The sequence below is a fragment of the Petaurus breviceps genome, unplaced genomic scaffold, assembly GCF_028583685.1.
Source record: "Petaurus breviceps papuanus isolate PSGF00001 unplaced genomic scaffold, PetGlider_PUasm1.0 90750, whole genome shotgun sequence".
NCBI lineage: Eukaryota > Metazoa > Chordata > Mammalia > Diprotodontia > Petauridae > Petaurus > Petaurus breviceps.
In genome coordinates this window covers 12,639,929-12,662,221 of record NW_027187335.1, presented here as the reverse complement: position 1 = coordinate 12,662,221, position 22,293 = coordinate 12,639,929, and the positions used below count along the sequence as shown (strand labels likewise).

The window sequence follows — 22,293 nt, the reverse complement described above, 5'->3', positions numbered from 1 at the left end:
GCTTACTGCCTCAGGGATGGAGAAGGTGAGGGAGAAAGTGGGAGGAAAATTGGAACTCAAAATTTTTTAAAAAGAAGGTTAAAAAATTGTTTTTACATGTAATTGGAGAAATAATTTCATCTCTTCTAGAAATTCTAGTTGAATTTGTGCCCAAGCTATGTTTTTCTTTGAGTCTTTACTTGTAGATATTTTGTAGTCATTCTCTTTTCCTGTAGATATTTTATAGTCATTCTCCTGTCTTTCACCATAATTGTTTTTTTCATGGTGGGATTCTTTTTCTCTTTGTTTGCTCATTCTCCCAGCCAATTACTTCCTTTCTGACTTTGGACTTTATGTTAGGACCAGGCTCTGCACACTTCTGGAGGAAATGCCTGGGCTAGTCCTGCTTCTCATTTCTTGGGGTATTGAGTATTGTGGGTATTGCAAGATCGCAGGACAAGTTAGGATCACCATGTTTTCAGTGCTCCCAAAGTGGTTCTTCCAGGGCAAAGTCTTGTCACCACCCTCCTGTTCTACACTTGCAGGTTCTTGACATGGGTTTGGGGCTTACTCCTTCCTGGTTAGAGTTTCAGTAAGCTACTGTTGGACGCAGCCACTGTCAGCCAGCTGGAAAGGTCTGCTGTTTCAAAGTGACAGAACTGTAGGTGTCCTTTTGATGTAGAATTCCTGCCTTGATTACTCTTCTATAGCTCTTGGACTAGAAGCAATCTGCAACTCTGCTCCATTCTTGGGATCAGGACCCCCCCAGCTGCTACTTGCTTCTGAATTCCCTTCTTGGTCAGCACACAGTCTAAGGCATTGTGACTTCTCACCTGGAACTCCACCCCTGAGCCCAGGTCTCCTCACCAGCCCTCCCTAGATTTATGGCATAGAACTGGGTTGAAGGACATAGCTGCCTGAGGCACCTATTCTTGCACAAGTTTAGGCTGCTCAGTGCTGGATTGAGGGCCTCTTTTTGCCCTGGTGCACAGCCTCTCCCTGTGCTGGAATGCTCCCACCAGTGTGCTCCTGGCCAGACCCATTGCTAATATCTGTAGACTTCTTTGCCTATCTCCCTATGCCAACCTGGGTTGGAAAAATAAGTCAGTGTGATTTTGTGTTGGATTTCCTGCTCAGGATTTGGTCTGGTGTATTTTCTTGGTCTGTGTTTAGGAGTTGGGGTAGAAGAGCCTTGCTAAATTTCTTCCTGGCCCTCTACCATCTTACTTCTGCCATTAAGCTTCCATATTGGAGGCATGAATTGTCAGAGTGTTCAGATATTGAGCCCCAGCTTACTGCCTAGAATACTCTATCAGTTCTTTGAACAGACTGGAGTTGGTCCCAATCAATACTGATAATTCAGGATGTTTATTTTCTAGATTTTGGCATAGCAGAGATGCCTTCTTGTTGACACCCATTGCTTCCCTGGAGAACTCTGTGTTCACTTTGATACAGCAGAGGTAGACTGACCTAAGCAGGTAAAGGTTACTACAGGTCAAGCAAAGGTAGTTATCAGGTGAAGCACCACATGCAAATGTAACCCATGAGTTTAAACAGTTACATGTGGAGACCTTTACATGAGTCCCAGCTAAGCTCATAGGAGGGGCCCGGTCTCATGTAGGAGCCAGCTGGCAGTTCTGTTGCTTACTCCCTGCTTGAAGTTCTTAGAATCAGGCCTAACTGTACCTGGAGGGGTGGGGGATGGGAAGTGGAGTTAAAAGAAAGAAACACATTCAGAAGCAAGCAGCAACTGTGGGGCTCTGACCCCAGGAGTGGAGCAGTGTCTCAGTTCCAGCTTGTAGCCCTGTCTGAAGCCTGCAGAATAACCAGGGTAGGAATCCCAGACCAAAGGAATTCTGAGCTAGCAGAGTCTCTCCTCTGGCTGGAAGTGTTTGATTTCAGTTGCAGTCTAGTACAAGTGGAATGAAAATGTACAAGTTGTGAAGGATCTTTAATAACAAACAGATCCTAGAGGTAATAGGGAGTCACTAGAGTTTATTGAGTGCAAATGTCTGGCTATTAATGTGGTGAGATCCAAGCTTTAGGAAAATCATTTTGGTGGTTGGTTTTGTGGAAGACAGACTGAAGGGGAAGAAACATGAGGAGGGAACCCCCACTCCCCCAAACAGATCTGCACATTGGTTTTTGTCTCATTCTGAGCTGTGGTCCCTCATTGCTTTACTGGCAAGTGGGAAGCAACATGGTTCATCTGCAGGCTTCTGGGGTCAGGATTAGTCATTGTACTTATTAGGTATCATATGTTTTTTACAGTTGTTTTTCTTTATGTGGTAGTCATCATACAAGTATTCTCCCGATTGTGCTCACTTCATGCTGCACCATTTCATACAAATCCTTCCAGGTTCCTCTGAATCCATCCCTGTGGTAGTTTCTTGTGGCACAATACATTGCATGCATGTCAAATTTGTTCAGCCATTCTCCATTTGGTGGCCATCCACTTTGTTTTTAGTCTTGTAAAGTTGGATCAAAAGTATACACAATTTATTGACTTTTTTTTGGCGGGGGGGGGGGGGGGGGGGGGAGGTCTTGTACCAAATGGCTTTCCAGAATGGTTGAATCATGTCATGGTTGCTTCTGCAGTTCATTCATCAGTGTGCGGATCCTCTCAGATCCTCTCCAACAATTGTTTTTCTTTCTTTTTTTTTCATGGCTGATCTGATAGCTCTGAGGGAGAACCTCAGAATTTCTCTTAATGCTAATGATTTGAAGAATTTTTCACATGGTTATTGACCACTTTCTTTCTTCTTTTGAGAATTTCCTGTTCATAGCCTTTGACCATTTATATTTTGAGGACTCACTATTGTTCTTATATGTTTTTGACAATTCCCGATTTATCTTGTATATCAGATCTTTATGAGAGAAATTTATTGCAAAGATTTTCCCCTAGTTAACATTTTATCTTTCCATTTTAATTCTTTTCCAGTTTTTCATTTATGTAATCAAAATCATCCATTTTTTATCTCCTGTGATATTCTCTATCCCTTATCTGGTTAAGAACTTTTCAGCTTTCCATAGCTGTGGAAAGTATCTCTCAACTTGCTCCTCTAATCCATTTATGATAGGATCTTTTACATCTAGGTCATATGTCTATGTGAAACTTATTGGGGCAGAAGGTATGAGGTGTTGTTCTAAACCTAATGTCTGCCAGATTATTTTCCAGCTTTTCCAATATTTTTTGTCAAACAATGAGGCCTCACCTTTACTACATTTGATTGCATCTGGGTCTCGTGTACTTTTCTATTTTTAAATTATTTCTTAAGAATTTGATAATCAGGGCAGCTAGGTGGCGCAGTGAGTAAAGTGCTGGCCCTGGAGTCAGGAAGACCCAAGTTTGGTTCCAGCCTCAGACACTTAACACTCACACAAAAAAACTAGCCTTGTAACCTTGGGCAAGTTACTCAACCCCAATTGCCCTCCAAAAGGCAAAAAAAAGAATTTGATAATCACTGTTTGTTATATAGTTTGAGATCTGGTACTAACAGGCCTTCTTTCTTCCCACTTTCCCCATATTATTTCTTTTGGAATTTGTGACCTGTTGTTCCTTCAGACGAATCTTCTCCTTCTTTTTACTAGTTCTGTAAAGTCAAGCATTGGTAGTTTGATTGATAAAACATTGAATCTAGGGGCGGCCAGGTAGCACAGAAAGTAAGAGCACCGGCCCCAGTGTCAAGATGACCTGGGGGATCAAATCCGGGCTCAGACACTTAGCATCCACCCAGAAACACCTGGCTGTGTAACCTTGAGCAAGTTACTTAACCCCAATTGCTTTAAAAAAAAAAACAACATTGAATCTACAAACTAAGCAGAATTGTCATTTTTATTATATTGGTATGGCCTAACCATGTGTAGTTACTATCTTTTCTTTTCTTTTTTTTGGAGGGCAATTGGGGTTAAGTGACTTGCCCAAGGTCACACAGCTAGTTTCTGTGTTAAGTGTCTGAGGCCAGATCTGAACCCAGGTCCTCCTGACTCCAGGGCCAGTGCTCTATTCATGTACCACCTAGCCACCCCAGTTATTATCTTTTCAATTATTTAGGTCACTTTATTTCTGTAAAAGAGTGTTTTGTATTTATATTTCCATGAAGAGTGTTGTCTTTATTTTTTTTTAAAGAATGTTTTGGACTTGCATATACTTTATATATTCTCCAATTATTTTGAGCAGAATTTCTTTACCTTTTGGGAGGGTACTATTCAGAAAGACTGATTTGGGAGGGGCTTATTTTATATCCTGCTACTTTACTGATATTTGTAATTGTTATAATAAAATTTTAGTTGGCTCACTAAGATTTTCTAAGTAAAACCATCATGTTATCTGCCGGAAGCAATAATTTTATTTCTTCTTTGATTATACTTATTCCTTAATTTCTTTTTCTTGTCTTGTTGCTATAGCTAGAATTTCTGGAACTATATTAAATAATAGTGGTGACAATGGATATCCTTGCTTTACTACTGACCTTATTGAAAAAGCCAGTAGCATTTCTCCATTACAGTTAATTCTATTTATCGTTGTTCAGTCCTTCATTTCAGTCATTCTTTGTTACCTCATTTTGGGGTTTTCTTGGCAGAGACACTGGAGTAGTTTGCCATGTCCCTCATTAGCTCATTTTACAGATGAGGAATTGAGGCAAACAGGGTTAAGTGACTTGCCTAGGGTCACACAGCCAAGACACATTTAAGTGTCTGAGGCCACATTTCAACTCAGGAAGATAGTTTCCTGATTCCAAGGCCAAGTTCTGATTCCAAATTCTTATCTACTGCGCCACCTAGCTGCCCAAAAACAATAGTAGCAAAATTTACCACATTAAGAAAGATTCGTTTTTTCCTATGCTTTAAAATTTTTTTAAATATATATTAATGTTATATTTTGTCAAAACCTTTTTCAGCATCTATTGATATATTCATGTCATCTTAATTATTTTCTCCTTATTATGATCTATGATGTTAAAAAGGTCTCCTCATATTGAATTAATCCTGCATTCTGATGTGAATCCAACCTGGTCATGTAGTATGATCTTTTAAATATGTTGTTCTAGATGCTTTGCTAAAATTGTATTAAATGTTTTTGTGTCAGTATTCATCAGAGATATAGATTGGTGATTTACTTTCTCTGCATTACCTTTTCCTGGCGTAGGAATCAAAACCATATTTTCTCCTAAAAAGGATTTATAGGATCCCTTCTTTCCTTATTTTTTCCTAATAATTTTTGCAATATTGGTATTCATTGTTTTTCGAATGTATGATAGCATTTACTTGTAAATCCATCTGGTCTTAGGGTTTTTTCATTTAGAGTTCCTGTATGAATTGATCAACTTCTTTTTCTGAGATTAGGGCTACTTAAATTCTCTATTTCTCATTTTGTTAATCTGAAAAGTTTATATTTTTGCAAATATTCATTTTATTTTTCACTTCTGTTGGCATATAATTAAGTCAAATAGTTTCTAATATTTTCTGTTATCTTAATGTGTTGTGAATTTTCCTGATTCATTTTTATATTGGAAATTTGGTTTTCTTCAGGCTTTTTAAAAAAATCAGTTTAGCTAATATTAGGTTTACATATTTAATTGGGTATTTTTTCTCTCAGAAAACCGTTCTTACTTTTATTTATTCATTCGAATTTTGTTGTTTTAAATTTTATCTCTTTTTTATTTTAAGAATGTTTATCACAAAAATTGATTAGTTGAAGTTTTTAAAATGTTGCTTTTTTTTTTTTCGCTTTTTGGAGGGGGGAAGGCAAGGCAATTGGGGTTAAGTGACTTGCCCAAGTGTTAGTAAGTGTTAAGTGTCTGAGGTGGGACTTGAACTCAGATTCTCCTGACTCCAGGGCTGATGCTGTATTCACTGCACCACCTAGCCACCCAGTTGCTTTTCTAATAATTTTAGTTGCATGCTTAATTAATTAAGTTGTTATTTCTCTAATTTGCTGATGAAAGTGTTTAGAGATAGAAATGTTCCCTTAGGGACTGCTTTGGGTACATCCTGAAACTTTTGGTATGTTGTCCCATTGTTGCCATTTGCTTTAATGAAATTCTCTTTTCCCAGTGACAGACAGCTTTAGTAGATTTCCAGATCATTGAAATCCTCCATTAATACTATATCATTCATTCCCAACTTCTGCCTCTTCTTTTTGTCTGGGGGTAGGGGGATGGGAGGGGTAAGGGAGGTTGAGGGTGGGGTGGAGGAAGTAGTTGGGGGAGGGGGAAGGGGGGGTCCTCCAGTATACTCCAGTGGCAAGATTGTTTTTGTTTTTGCCTCAGTTGATTTTCATTGATCCAAATCCTTTCCATCATGCTTTTCCCATATGGCTACTGCATTGCCTTAAGTAAGAAAATTCTAACTTCTTAACAAATAATCTTGTTCTGCTCTTCTACTCCCACCCCTTTTACCTATCTTTCTGCTTTTGTATAAAAGACTCTTTCAGAGCCATCTTTATGAGTTCCATCCCCCTAAATCTCAATGATAATCATAGGTCAATTTTTAAAAATTGACCTTAGAGATCATTCGTTTACCTTGGTCAGTATTTATACTTTGTGCATTTTTGTATTGGCATCCCGGCCATGAGTTTTATGATGGGTGCCAGTGTTCCGATGATTTTCCAGTTTTAGATTGCTATTCTTTCTACATTGTACCTACCCTAAATGGTAAGACCATGAGATAATAGATTTTAAAATAGAAGGGGCACAGTGAATAAAACACTGACCCTGGAGTCAGGAGGACCTGAGTTCAAATGCAGCCCCAGACACTTGACACACTTACTAGCTGTGTGACCTTGGGCAAGTCACTTAACCCCAATTGCCTTGCCTTCCCCCCTTAAAAAAGAATAAAGATAGAAGGAACCTTTGAGATCATTTAGTCCAGTTAGTTCATTTTACATTTGTGGGAGCTAAAGCCCAGCAAGGTTAAGTGACTTGCCCAAGATTATACCGGTTAGTGGGAAGAACCAGAATTTGAACCCAGGTTCTTTGACTCTGAATTCAGCACTCTTTATACTATACTAGGCAGACACATATTTTGGGAATTCTAAGTGAAAGATTGCATTGGCATTTGAAGAAGAATGAGTTCCTTTCAGATTGGCCAGGAAAGCTGCTAAACAGTCCACCGGGGTAGAGAACTTGCCCCAGTACAACATTTGCTTGGACCAGCTTGGAGATATGAAGACTTGGGGAATGTCCTGGATGGACCCCGGGGGTTGGTGTGAAGTTTCTCACCAAGGCAACTCTACACTCAGTGGAAGAAAAAGGAAAGACGAATCCTAATAGGTGCCTAGCTTACTGGTTAGCCTAACTCTCGGTTGTGGGGGAGGTAGCAGACCTCAGAAGCTTCTGTTGGTGCTAGGATAAAGGTTCCTTCTCCTGAAAGAGTACAGTAGTACCTGAGCTGAGAGCTGAGCCAGCAAGGGAGGCCATGCGGTGTGCAGAACTGGGAGAACAGGGGTGAACATAGAATGGGAAGGCTGAGGCTCTAGGAGTGAGACTGGGCTGATGGGGAACAGCAGAAAGCTAGAGACAGCAAAGTGTTAGTCCTGTATCTCCCCCACCTCCTTTAGAAAACTAAAACCTGTCCTTTAAGACATAAGAAAAGTCTTTTTACCTTTATTTTAAATGTTTAGTGCATCTTAATAAGTTTTAACCACGGTGTATTTATTGAAAATAAATATTGAAAGAAGATAATTGAAGAGAGTGCATCCTCAAAGGGGAAGGGGATAGAAAGGGAGAGAGAGACAAAGAGAAATAGAGACAGAGACAGAGCGACAGAGATCTAATACAGTTTTACCAGAGCACTGTCTCTGGCTAGGGGCATATAACTGAGAGACAGACAGAGAGAGACACAGACACAGACAAAGAGAAAGAGAGACCTAGAAAGGGGGAGAGAGAGAGATGGAGGAAGGAAGGGAGAGAGGACAGAGAAGACAGAGAAAGAGAGATAGAGAGAAAATGACACATTCTTTATACAACTCCCTAAGGAGAGGAAGAGTGTTTACACTGGGAAATCCATCTGGACAATGTATCAGTAGTAGGGTGAGGGGGGCAAATAGGAATGACTGAATGATCCTGCTCACCACACCAGACCACCATTGCTACATAGGTAAGCAGTTTTCTTCTTTTTCAGACAGATCTCAATTTGAATCCTGGTTCTAACATTCACTACTTGTGTTATCTGGGGAAAAGTAATTTAACTTCACTGAGCAAATGGAGTAAATTATACTTAAAAATTCCTATCACACTGTGAGGAAAGCGCTTTGCAGATCTTCAGGGTGGTGGTATATAAATGTGAGCTGCTATTGTCTTAGTGTCTTATGTCCCTAGACGTGATGCAAAACAGAGACAGCTCAGAGCAGAGAGAAGTTAGAAGCAGGAAAGCCAGTTAGGCTGCTCTTACATTGATGGAGGTGAGGTTCTAACCTGGGTGGTAGAAGAGGAACTGGGGGCAGGGGGAAGATCTGAAAGATACTTTTGGTGCAGAATTATCAAGTGTTCATGGTTGGGTTTGGGGTGAAGAAGGGGGGAGAGTCAAAGATAAGCACAAGATTTTGAGCCTTGAGTAACTGGGAGGATGAAGGATTGTTTTCACATTTGTAAAAGGAGCTTCTTTAGAGGAAGATCATTCTTTCTTCCTCTGAGGACAGAATATGTAGAAATGGGCATGTTCTACAGCAGGAGTTTAAGTTAGATTTCAGAAAGAACTTCCTAAAGAAGTATGAGATATGGGGCAGGTATATAATGCCCTGGAGTCATGAGGACCTAAGTTCAAATCCGGCCTCAGACACTTGACATTTATTAGCTCTGTGACCCTGGGCAAGCCACTTACTCCTTATTGCCTTGCACCACCACAAAAAATAGGTATAATAAGACAATAGAACAGGTAAGCAAGGAATCTATAGTCTGTCTTTTCTCTGCAACTCTTTAAAAAGGGGAGAAATTATTTACCCTACAGGGTAAGTTTTCTTTTATCTTAAGGCAGGGGGCTAAATGAGATCACTTTCCCTATTGTGACCCTGTGTGCTTAATGATTATTCACTTGGGTTCTGGAGCTGGACTGGTGAGCTTTAACATGGCCCCAGGGGCCTGTGGATGTGAGGGAGGCTGAGGGCTAGAAGCTCGGCCCCTCACACTGGTCTTTTTTCAGGTGGGAGGAGAAGATCCCACTGGCAAAAACCAGCCTGGAAAAGACTTGGCTATTCCATGAGATTGGCCGCTGCTACCTGGAACTCAACCAACCTTGGGAAGCACAGGAGTATGGGGAGAAGTCCCAGGCATGCGCCGAAGAGGAAGGTGATGTGGAGTGGCAACTCAATGCCAGTGTCCTGGTGGCCCAGGCACAAGGTACAGCCAGATACCTCCACCCTTCTTTCCCCCTTTGACGCAAGCCACGGCCCCTGTGTGTGCTATCAACTGGCCTGAGCAGGCTTAATGTCCACTGGAGCTGCCCAGTCTAACTCTGACTGTGAGCACACTATCCCATGGTCTCATGTTTCTGGCTGGAATGATCCAAACTTAGTCAGCTAATAATTGAGTAACTACTATGTGCAGGGTATAATGGGCTTGGGGGACAGGGAGTAAAAGGGGGAAGAAATGGTCCCTGCCCTCCTGGAGCTTATACAGTCTAATTGGCTGATTTAAATTAGATAAGAAGAAAGCTGGTAAAATGAGTCATAAGGCAATGAAGAGCCAATGCCAAGTCTTTTTTTTTTTTTTTTTGCTTTTTGGAAGGCAGTTGGGGTTAAGTGACTTGCCCAAGGTCACACAGCTAGTTTTTGTGTTGTGTCTGACGCAGGTTTTGAACTCAGGTCCTCCAGGGCCAGTGCTCTATTCACTGCGCCACTTAGCTGCCCCTACAATGCTAAGTCTTATAAACAAACACCAGGGCTCCCATACATTTTCTTGTTGGGTGTCTTATTTTCAGTCTCCCTGGGACCCCCCTCTTAAGGGTTCCCATTCCTGTCCAGGAGGCTCACTCAGTCTAATGAAACAGCTCTTGCACTCAGGGGACTCACAGGTAGGGAGCTCAGATGGAGGGACACACAGATGCATGTGGAGAGCACATAGAGGGCCACACTCAAGTACCAAGGAACATGAGTGGATGAGTCTTCTAGTGCTGAAGGGACAGCATGACATGGGTTAGGGGAGGAGGTAGCACTCCCCTCCTCTCTGCAGGCTGTGGGACTCTCAGGATAAATCAAATCTGGAGATAGTGGGGAGCCCAGGGATCCTCAGCCAGGCTCTTTTTCTGCACAGTGACCTGACCTGTAGATCAGAGTGGGGAGCCACAGGGCCCGTGTGGATTTGCTCCTGGTCAGCTTCAGTTTGCCAAGTGGTGGTGGGGAGGGGGATGGGAAGCAGGAGGGAGCAGGGGACAAGTACACTGGCTTTGGGCTTGGGACACCTGGGTTCAACTGGCAAGCTTTGACACTCATTAATTTGAGTGATTCTAGGCAAGTACCTTTGTCTTTGTTCCCTCAGATCTGTGAAATGAGGGGCCTGGATGGAATCATCTTTAGAGATGGCTTCTCCAGCACTAGGACTCCTAAGGAAAAGGATGGTGCCAGCTAGCTCATTGATGCCTGGAGGCCTCTTGTGTCCAGAGGCCAGCTGGATTAATCCAGTTTGCTTGAAGGCGGCTGTATGTCTTCCCCTGCATTTGGTCCCCAGTAGCTGTGTTGGTGCAACATGCTAAGCCCTTAGTACCAATCAATGACCTGACCTGCAGACCAGAGTGGGAAGCCACAGGGCTGGCATGGTGCTGTCCGCTGTCAATAACCATTTCCCTTCCCCTCCCCTTTCTTTCCAGTTAAGCTGAAAGACTACGAGGCTGCAGTGAGCAACTTTGAGAAAGCCTTGGAGAGGGCAAAGCTCGTCCACAACAATGAGGCCCAAAATGCCATCATCAGTGTAAGCCTGCCCCCTTCCTTCTTCTGGCGGCCAGAAAGGGGAAAGAGGGCTTGCCAGCAGATCAGCCTTGTGTTTCTCCACTCTCACTGTTTCTGCACTCCTACCTTCTAGCACATAGTAGGCACTTAATAAATACTTGTTGATTGATCCACCTTAAGCAATCAACTATTCTATACCTTTTTTCTTGTTCAGTCATATTTGACTATTTTTTACCCCATTTGGGGTTTTCTTGGCAGAGATACTGGAATGATTTGCCATTTCCTTCTCTAGCTCATTTGACAGATGAGGAAACTGAGACAAACAGGGGTAAGTGACTTGTGCGGGGTCACACAGGTAGTAGGTGTCTAAGGCCACATTTGAACTCAGGAAGATGAGTCTTCCTGATTTCAGGCCCAGTGCTCTGTGCACTATGGCGCCACCTAGTGTGTACTAATGCTATACTAGGTGTGGCATGGGACACAAAAAGGACAAGATAACATTTTTATTCTCAAGTTGCTTATACTCCAGTTAGGGAGACAAGATTTAGGCAGAGAATGATAAGAGAGTGAAGAATAGCAGCATATCATGAAGTGCTGGACAGGTAATTAGTGCAGCAGAAGGTCCAAAAAGTGAGATATACCTGGAGGTCGTTAGGGAAGTCTTCATGAAGAAGGGATAATTCCAGTATTTAGCACAGTACCCAGCACACAGCAGGTGCTTAATAAATGTTTATTGACAGGCTAACTGGAGGAGGCAGGCCTTAAGTTGGTCATGGAAGGATAGAGTCATAGTACCAGAGACCGGATTGGGAGGGACCTTAGTGGTCATCTAGTTCAAATCTTTCATTTTAGGTAGAATTTGAGAAGGTGTAAGGAAGTCCGGATTTTGGGGAGCAACATTGAGGAGTGGGGAATAGAAAGTTGGAGTAGCTTGTAGAAGCAGGATGGATAACAGAGAGCCTTGAAAGTCAGGCCCAAGGGGAGTCAGGAAATGAAGAGCCAAAGCAGGAAAGTGTCAGTTAGGAAGATTGGGTAGCTAGATGGTGACTGGCCTGGAGTCAGGAAAACTCATCTTCCTCAGTTCAAATCTGACCTCAGATGCTGGTTGTGTGACCCTAGGCAAGTCACTTAACCCTGTTTGCCTCAGTCCATCATCTATAAAATGAACTGGAGAAGGAAATGGCAAACCACTCCATTATCTTTCCAAGAAAACCCCTAAAGCGGTCACAAAGAGTTGGACCCGACTGAAACAGCTGAACAACAACTACAACAACAGGAAGGTTAGTCTGGCATCTGCCTGAATCTGTTTGTTGGATAAATGGGGTTGGGGAGGTAGAGACAGACAGCTCAGTCTAATCGGGAAAACATGTCATTCCAGTGGGGATTTTATAGTCTAGTTGGGGACGTAGGACCATATAGTTATTTCTTTTCTTTTTCTTTCTTCTTTTTTTTTGCACCTAATAGTATTTTATTTTTCCAATTACATGTAAAGATAGTTTTCAACATTCATTTTTATAAGATTTTGAATTCCAAATTTCTTTCTCCCTTTCTTCCCTTCCCCCTCCCCGAGATGGTAAGCAAAAGAAGAATCAGAACAAAAGGGAAAAACCATGAGAAAGAAAAAACAAAAAAAGTGAAAATAGTCTGCTTCGATCTGCATTCAGACTCCATAGTTCTTTCTCTGGATGTGGATGGCATTTTCCATCATGAGTCTTTTGGAGTTGTCTTAGATCCTTGCGTTGCTGAGAAGAGCTAAGTCTATCACAGTTGATCATCTCACACTGTGGCTGTAACTGTTTACGGTGTTCTCCTGGTTCTGCTCACTTCACTCAGCATCAGGTCATGGAAGTCTTTCCAGGTTTTTCTGAAATCTACCTGCTCATTTCTTATCAGAATACCCTTGATCACAGCTGACTACTTATACCCACCATGCTTCTCACCCTTGCTCTTTAGTGGCTCAAGGTGTTTGATAATTCCTAGTCTTATAACATCTCTGGAAAAAGAGTGGTGTTGAAAAGATAGCCTTTTGTATCAGCAAGCAGCTCGGTATCGTATCATCAAAAGAGCTGTGTAATTTCCCCTACTTAATCTAGCCTGATCTTGTGTTATTCATGACCTGGTCCATCACATTTCCATTTGTAGTACCCATCCAAGATACAGTTTTAGGTATCCTCCACCCACACCCCCCCACACACATCCCTACACACATCCTAGCTCATTAGCCTGTTTTGCCCCCACATGGAGTTCTCTCTAGGAAGTCTTAGAAAATAGCTCAAATATAATTTATGTCTGGGTCTCCACAGAGGTGAGTAAATGGGACCCTTTCTCTTGTCACACAAGCACTCAAAGAAACAATATGTATCAGGAATAGAATGGCCCTTCATCCCATAGAAAATAATACATAAATAATTTACAGTTGCCCTTAAACAATCAAGGCAATAACCTTCCCTCTCTGGTGGGCCCCACTTTCCCCCAAGATACTACACAGTGTCCCAGATTCACAGAATCACCCTATTAGGGGAAAGCCTAACTTTAACTGGCACCTGTTCAGGTTCAATGTTGGGATGAAATGAGGCACTCATAGGTCATTTAACAATTCATAAAAAGAGGTTTACTTAGCCCTAACATAGTAAGGAGAAAGCAACATTTAGCCTAGGTAAACTTGGCTCCCCTCATCTCCAAATGGAAATATGTCTGGTTATCAGAGCAGAGTGCAATGACTCGTTGCCAAGTCTGAAGGGCTCAGACTGGATGTGGGTAGGCCTTTTTATTACTGTTAGGTGACCAGGAAGCCAAGTTAATAAGGCCAGAGGCTACCAGGCTCAGCTGGAGCTTTACTGGACCTATCAAGATCTGGCTTTGAAACCTTTTTGGGAAAAGCTAACTAGAGGGCAGTGCAGAGAGTTGGGGATGTTTGTCCTATCACATACACTGTGGTTTAGACTTGCCTTAGGATGGAAACTTGATGCTGCTAAAAAGGGAACCTTCTGACATTTCAGTGAGTCACACTTGCATTTCAGAGACCCACTTAGGCATTTTGCCTTATAGAACTACTCTGAAAGCTTTGACTCCCCCCGTACTTGAGGTTGCTAGAAAGGCAACCATTCCTCCCCTGAACCTGCCCCCATCTCCTATCAGACCTGTACTGTCTGAATAACACATAGTAATAGTCAGGGGTGGGGTTGGGGGCAAAGCTTTGGTCTTTTTGCTATCTTTTTCCTTAGTCTTATTCCTTAGTCCCATACTACTATTTAAGTTCTGAAGACCACATATATAATCTTCTCCTCAGATGGTTAGCTGTGCCCCAAAACAACCCCTTCTATTACTAAAGATTATATTTTAGAATCTTTTTCTCCCTCCAGAAAGCTAGCACCACCCAGAAACTTCCCCTCTCTTCTTGACTGAATCCTCAAAATTGAATCTTGAAACTTGAATTGGATCTTGAATCCTCAAACTTGGAGTTGCTTAGAGGGGCAATCCTGTGGCTGATGTTGGCTTAGTACTGTTCTATCTCTTCTTAGAAGTGTGGATTCCAGGATTCTGGGTATTCACCATTGTCTGGGAAGTCCCTCTTCCTCTTTCAAGGAGGCAGTGGTTCAGGAACTCTACTTCTAGGCCACATGGGTGAGAGCTAATGCAATTGCTGTGTGCCTCAGCCTCCGTGTAGCTGTTTGGGATGGGAAAAAGGTTTTCACTTTGGGGCTTTTGTCCTGAGCTTTACTGTTCTCTGGTCTGTTTTCTGAAAAACAGGGGTTGGGGCAAGGGGAATGGAAGGGACAAAAACAATTGCAATTTGACCCCCTTTTCAATGGGCCAACCCACAATATGAGCTAATCCCTTCCTCTCCAGTTGATCTGCAACAGCCAAAAGTCATCTATTTGTTCCCAATGTATGGGATACAATCATAAGCTCATCAAGTTGACTGATATAATATAAGCTTCTTGTTAATATAAGCGTTCACTGGTATAGCAGGTTGGGCCTGGCTCATGATGGTCTGAGAACTCAGGTTCAAAATTGGAATGAAATGAAGCTCTCATAGTCCATCCATCAGTGTACAAAGAGAGGTTTACTTAGTCATAGCAGAGAAAGGACATTTCAGGAAGGGAAAGCAGACAGCACTGATTGATCTATAGCTTTCTTTTAAAAAAAATTATTTATTTATTTTTGGTTTACAACATTCAGTTCCACAGTCCTTTGAGTTTCAAATTTTCTCCCCATCCCTCTCCTCCCCCACCCCCCATGGAGGCATGCAATCAAATAGAGGATCTACAGATACCTTCACATTAAACATTACTCAAGTTGTAAAGAAGGATTATAACCAGTGGAGTGAACAATGAGAAAGAAGAAACAAAACAAAAAAACAGAAAAAAAAAGAGCAAGTAGTTTGCTACAATCTACATTCAGAATCTGTAGTTCTTCCTCTGGATAAGGATAGCCCTTTCCATCATGAGTCTTTTGGAGTTATCTTGGAACTTTGCATTGCTGAGAGGAGCCCAGTCTATCCAAGTTAGTCATCAAACATACGATGTGTCCGTAATTGTGTACACAAAGTTCTCCTAGTTCTGCTCTCCTCACTCAGTGTCAGTTTATATGTCTCTCCAGGTTATTATGAAGTCCATTTGCTTTTCATTTCTTATAGCACAATAATATTCCATTACATTCATATACCACAACTTGTTCAGCCATTCCCCAATTGATGGACATCCCCTTGATTTCCAATTCTTTGCTATCACAAAAAGAGCTGCTATAAATATTTTTGTACTAATGGGCTCTTTTCCCATTTCTATAATCTCTTTGGGATACAGCCCTAGAAATGCTTTCTTGTGCTTGTCATGCTGTTAGTCAGCCAGAAACCTAAGGGAGGAGCCATTCAGAGTACAATCAGTTAATATTTTTAAGCACCTACTGTGTGTCAGTCATTGTTCTAAGAGATGAGGATATAAAAAGAGATAAAAGACAGACCCTGCCCTCAAGGAGTTCACAGTCCAAGGGGCTTGAGGGAGAGTCAACAAGCAAACCACTATTTACAAACAAGCCAAATTCAGGTTAAATAGGAAATAACTACAGTACATTTCTAAATGAGCTAAACACAGTGTGATTCTTAATGCCCTCTGTCTCCTTCCTTCTTGGTACTGTTATTTTTCCACTGTTACTGTGGAAGTAGAAGGAGGGTCATTTAACAATCTGTATTTGTTGTGGGTCACCCTGAACAAAGAATTCATCGACTCCAGGCCAACCTGAACCTCTCTGCCCTTGGCTGGACTAGTCCCCCAAGAGTGGCCACAAGCTGTTGCTGGGTCTACTGAAGCTTTCTTATTTTGGGCTTCTTAGACCCTACCACAGCCAATTTCCTTGCCATAAAGAGACACTGAAGCAGAACTTCTGTAGAGGATTCACACCACATAGTGTATAATGGGGAATAATTGATGGCTGACTTGTATACATTAAACATGAGTACCAAGGGGATACAGGAAAAAAAAAAAAGTAACCAGCATTGGGAGGTAGGTTCGAGTGGTGGGAAGGGGTGCATGTGGGGGCTTGTTAATCAGGGAAGGTTTTCTTTGTGGATGGAGTTTATATTAGGGGGAAAGTGGGGAGGGGGAGAAATGGCTAGATTAACCGGGGTAGGACTAGCAGCTGTTTGGGCTTAACAATTCATACATAGTCATTGATTCTTACCAGTTACTTCTGCCACCTCTAGGCTTTGGATGACGCCAACAAGGGCATCATTGAAGAACTGAGGGCGACTCGAGGCTCTGACGGTGGCAAAGACAAGAAAGACAAAGGTGGGAGCTCCTGGAAGCCTAGTGAGAACTTTTGGGGTCAGAGGAAGTGGAAGAGGAAAGAAGTCTTTATTTCTGGTCCCTGACCAATTCTTTTATGTTTTCTTTCCCTAGAGAGGTCATTTGTTGCTATGTTCTCCCTTTGCTTTCTCTTCTGTCAAGCCTAGTCTTCTAGTGGCTTTAGTCAAAGAGGCTGGCTACAGCCCCTGAGCCTTTAGGCCAATTTCTGGTTAGCAACCTCAGGTGTTTTTTTTCTGGTCCACCTGGTGCTAGAGAACTAGGCAGGGAAGGGATTTCAGACTCTTCCCCTGCATGATCTTTTTCTGAGCATAGAAGTATAGAATCAGAGCCATAAGGTACCTTAGAGAAAATCTGGTTCAAGTCCTTCATTTTCTAGGAGAGGAAACTGAGGTTTGGAGAGGTGTGTGAATTGGCCAGGGTCATGGGTAATACGTGGCAAAATCAGTATCTGAACCCAGGTCTAATGACTCCAAAAGCCAGTTCTTACCACGAAACTAGATCATGTATTAAAAGGGCTTTGTAACTGGAAAGCATGATATAAATGGGAGATCTTACTCCATGTCCACTGTGTACTTGGCAGGCTCTATCCATCCTCCCACCTGCATGTCATGGAGGAGTTGATACTGATAGAATGAGAGTAATACAGGACAATGATGGCAGAGGAGTGGGGTAGGGGTGATGGGAGGTGGCTTGTTGCCTGGCCAACTGCAATGAAATCCATTCTGTGAGTAATGGGAGGCCAAGGTGCTAAAAGTATACTATAATAGGCTGGAAAGTTAAAACAATATCTTGTCCCCCAACAGTGAGAGCAGTTCCCTGGGCATTCTCTTGGCCTGTCTTTTATCCCTACCAAATTACAGCTAATGAAGGGCAGAGGCAGCATTCATATCCACAAGGACAGAATCAGGTCTATGGGATGTGTGGCCCAACCTGAGTGCCCATAGACCCCAATCCTTTCAACAACTATTTATTTATACTTACTCTGTGCCATGAGGTTATGCCTAGCAACATCACAAAAATCAGACGTAATGGAGCATAAAAACAGTTTAAAGAAAACTTGGCAATATAGCTACTAAGCAAACTCATCCAAATGTCATTCAAGAATGACTATGGACTACAAGTAGAAGAAAAATGGGTAAGATCTGAAAAAAAAAACATTTCAACAAAGTTTTCTCCATCAAGGACAAGAACCATCACACCTGGACCTCTCATGATAGTCCCTAAGGTGCCTTAACAGCACTAAAGAGAACAAAGAAAGGAAAAACAGCCAGCTTAGATCAAGTACAGTGCACATAGAACAGCTCTGTGTGGAGAGGATATATTTGTGACAACATACAAGGTATCTGAAGGGACAGGAAGATACTAAAAGTATGGGGGAAAACTCAGACTTTTATTAATATAAAAAAATCAATTTGAGAGATCAATAACTATTGGCCTCTATTTCTGCTCTTCCCTATGTATCTGTGTGTACGTATGTATACATGTGTGTATGTTTGTGTTAAGGCAGCAATGGCAATGAATAGACAACTGGCTTCAAAATCAGGAAGACCTGAGTTCAAGTTCTACCTCTGACACATACTGGCTGTGTGATCCTGGACAAGTCACTGAACTCCTCAGTGTTCTAAGACTCTGAGTTGGGAAGAAAATGCTGCCCAGAATTGATAGAGGGAGATTCCTTACCTGGGAATTTCTTAAACCAGTATAATTATAGGGCCAGTCCCTATCCCTGTCCTATCTTGTCCCCATAAAATCTTTATGAGTCATAGGGAACAAGATTTTTCACAATCATTATTCAACAATGGACCATGACTTTACCATCACAATTAAAAAATTAAATGAAAGACAATGTAAGTTCTCTTTGTACCTGTTTTCCACACATCAGGATCATTCAGGAGTCCTTGGAAGATGGAACAACAGAAGTAAAACTATTCAGTGATCCTCTGCTAGTAGACATCAGGCAAGACATAAAACATGGAGATATCTGTATGCCCCCCAAAGGTATTTGCCACCATGATGCAGGTGCTCTGTTGAGGAAGGATTGATTCTTTGGGAATGGTGGGGGTTCTCCAGATTCCCCTCTTTGCAGATAACATTGGGGTGACAGAATCAAGCCTTAAGACAGTACAGAACCTCCTGGAAGAGAATTGCAATCCCAAGGACTCTGTCTGGCCCGTCCATAGAGGAAAGACCAAGTAGAGGAAAAACGTTGATTGCCCGGGTTTCAACATGCATTGAGATCAATACCCTGGAAAATGTGTCCAGCAGTATGTGTACCTGGGACTGACAGTATTTTTGGACAGATTGCTGGGCTCAGCGCGGAAAGGGGAGAGAATAGGCCTTATCGCTTTCAGGACTTTGCAAAGCTCTTTGACTGACCTCAGGCTTCATCCATCTTTTCAGTATTAACATTTTATCAGTGTTGTTGGATAGCAGTGAGATGTTGAATACCAAGAAGAACTAGGTCCATGGTGCCAGGTGGCAACATGTAACCAATGAGGATGCCATTAAAGAATCATTGTACTGGAAGAGAAGATGGGCTGGTCAAGAGGCAAGAGCAAGAGGTGACAGTAGACACATCTAGCACATTGGGTGAACCCCTTGTGGAAGACTTGGGAGGACACGCATGAGCGCTGCACATGACAAGCAAGTATGGATTGGATTGGTTTTGATTTCCTTCATTGGAGGGAACTGAATCAGTGAGATCACAGACCCATTTGACTGTGTGCCAGGCATTGTGCAAGGCGCTGGGGATACAAAAACAGAAGTGAAACAATCCCTGTCCTCAAGTTGCTTACATTCTACTTGGGAAAACAACATGTATTACAATCATTTGTAAGAATAAAATATACGCTGTGTGACCTTGGTCAAGTCACTTAACCCCAATTGCCCTCCAAAAAGAATAAAATATAGTGGAATAAATGCCAAGTAACTTAGAGTATGTGGGAGGATCAGGGTAAGCCTGATGGTTCACGGGCTGGGCCTTGAAGGAATCTAGAATCTAGAGGAGGAGGTGCATGAGGGCAGCCTGTGCAGAGGCAGGAGGTGGAGTCTTGTGGATGGTAAACAACAAGAAGGCCAGTTTGGCTGGAACATAGAGCTCAGTAAACAGGAAAGTCAACTGGAGCCAGACTGGGAGGGGCTTTAAATGCCAAACTGGAGTTTCTATTTATCCTAGAGAAAATAGGGAGACTGGGAGCTTCTAGAGTGAGGGAGTGACATTGTTAGACCTGTGCTTTAAGAAAATCACTGGCAGCTGAGTGAAAGATTAGAGAGAGGAAAGACTGGAGGTAGGGGGACCATTTAGTGCACTACTGCAGTCATCCAGCCAAGAGGTGCCAAGGACTTGAACTACAGTAGAGGACGTGAAACAATTGTGAGAGATGTTGTAGAATTGACAAAACTTGGCAACTGGGGAGCTGTGAGGGGTGGCTCGGTGAAACCGGGTGATTATAAGAGCAATAATGGCATTTACAAAGTGCTTTACATATGTTTTCTCATTGGATTCTTACACCAATCTTGTAGAGTAGGTGTTATTATCCCCATTTTATAGATGAGGAAACTGAAGCGGCCAGAAGTTAAGTGACTTGCCCAGGGTCACACAACTAATGTCTGTGTTGTGATTGAAGTCTTTGTGACTGCAAGGCTAGCGTACTAACTCCTACACTATTTGGATGCCTTCAGATATGATTAGAATAAATTATATGATCGGAAGATGATGTATCTGATGGAAAGAGTAGTGACATCCTCAACAGATTAGGGAAGTTAGGGAGAAAGATCAGTTTAGGGGGAAAACAATGCATTCGATTTTAGACCCAAGTCCATTTTGAGTTGCCAGTGGGATGGCCAGCTGAAGTTGTCTAATAGGCATCTGGCAATGTTCTCATTTGCAAAGTTGTAACAAAGTGTAATAGTACAGGGCCATGAGGATGTGGGTCAGCCAGAACCTGCTGTTATTTCCTCCCACTGTTCTAGCAGATAAGCATAGAGGACAGACAGTCCATTGTGTGTCTTGTCACACAGGAAACCAAGAATGTTGCCAAGAAGTTTATAGCCTAATTTTGGGAACGAGTAGGTTTGTTGCCAAGGTGCCTGAAACCAGAGTAGGATCCCCACTGCTCTCTCCTAGGCAAAGCCAACACATTCTTTGAGAAATGTAATGAATCCCACAAAAAAGGGGTCTCTTAGTGTTGCCTTTCTTGCTGTAGAGCAGCGAGGCTACCCTGAGAAATGGTGCAGGTCTAAAGGAGAGTCACCTGCAAGACGGAGGTGCTTGAAAATGGATTGCCCTTCCTTCTCCTATGAGACTGGACGAGGGTGAAGATGATGAAACCATAACTTTTATTAGCCTTCTGATGAGAGCTTTGTAAAGAATTCATCAGGAATAAAGAATCACCAGACTCCTCTGTGCCAAAGCTGGGTGTTTATCCTGCACTTTTTTCTTGGGACTGAAGGTGGCAGCACACGAGTACATGTTTGTCTTCCCTGAGGCCATGGGAGGACCAGACTCCCAAGTTATCCTCATAGAAATTCCTGGGAGCCTGAGATGGGTGTCCCAGGAAAGAGCTGCCCAGAAGTAGAAGGTGCATGGGCTTTTTGGCAAAGGATCCCTCGGGATTGACAGCGCTCCAGTAAGACTTACTTGTTCCACTCCTTTCTTGGCTGGCAGCTCATATTCCACCCAAGGCTTCCCACTCAATAATCAACATACATCCTTAGGGATTCCTCTCATTCAGAGAAGTTAGAGTACAGTAAATGAGCTTCAGCAACCCCGGGAACATGCTGGAATTGAAAGGGGAGGGGATTTTGAAGTCAGAGGACCTAAATTTGAATCATAGCTCGGCCATTTGTGAGCAAATCACTTTTCTAGGTTTCATTTGCTTCACCCTTAAAATGGAAAGGTTGGACTCAGTGACCCCCAAGATCCTTCCAGCCCTAGGACTATGATTCTGTTCCTTTCAACTGTACCCTGCCCCTCCCCCACCCCATGCACACTTGTCCTCTCATAGGCATACAGGCATTAAGTTCTTAGATAAGAAGTATAGATAAATCTCAGAGTTCTAATAAAATATCTGTTCTTCTGGGTGTCCCTTCTGTCTCATAAGATGCACTTCTCAGCAGTATTAACCCTGAGGTTCCAGATTGGTTTTGTCTGCCTGGCAATTGAGCTTAATGAATCTTTTCTTTTCTTTCCTTTTTAGATGAAATATATGTGGATCCTGAGGTTGGGAAAAATGAGAAAAAAGAAAAGGGGGATATGGATGATTCAGAAAGAGAGAGGGGTGGGAGAGATGGAAAGAAGATAAAAATAACAGAGGAGATAAAAAGAGAGAATCAGAAACAGATTAGGGAAAGGCAAGGGATGAAGAGGGTGGAAATTGAACAAGAGGAGGAGGACGAGGAAGAGGATGAGGAAGACGAGGTGGAAGAGGAGGAGGAAGAGGAGGAGGAAGAGAGGGAAGAAGAAACAGAAGGTGAAAATGCTGAATAAGATGAGTAGTATGCATTTCATTTCTGAGTTGGGGCATCTTAGGGACACTTCTAAATGGATTGTAATTTAAAGATGAGCATTCTAAAGGAAAAAAATGCATTATGTAAAGCTGAGGATTGCTTTCCACAGGCTAGGCTCTT

General features: G+C 42.4%; 1 protein-coding gene across 2 annotated transcripts in view; it reads left to right on the top strand.

Annotated features, from left to right (window-relative positions):
• ODAD4 (outer dynein arm docking complex subunit 4) overlaps nt 1-22,293 on the top strand; it is a 60,855-nt gene extending 38,562 nt beyond the window's left edge. Inside the window, exons 9-12 of one of the 2 annotated variants that reach the window (XM_069067692.1) lie at nt 9,121-9,317; nt 10,783-10,883; nt 16,563-16,647; nt 21,864-22,293. In XM_069067692.1, coding sequence (XP_068923793.1) covers nt 9,121-9,317; nt 10,783-10,883; nt 16,563-16,647; nt 21,864-22,153 — 673 coding nt within the window. In that variant the 3' untranslated portion in view covers nt 22,154-22,293. Of the gene's footprint in view, nt 1-9,120; nt 9,318-10,782; nt 10,884-16,562; nt 16,648-18,172 lie in introns of both variants that reach the window. The other variant, XM_069067691.1, reaches the window with a different exon arrangement.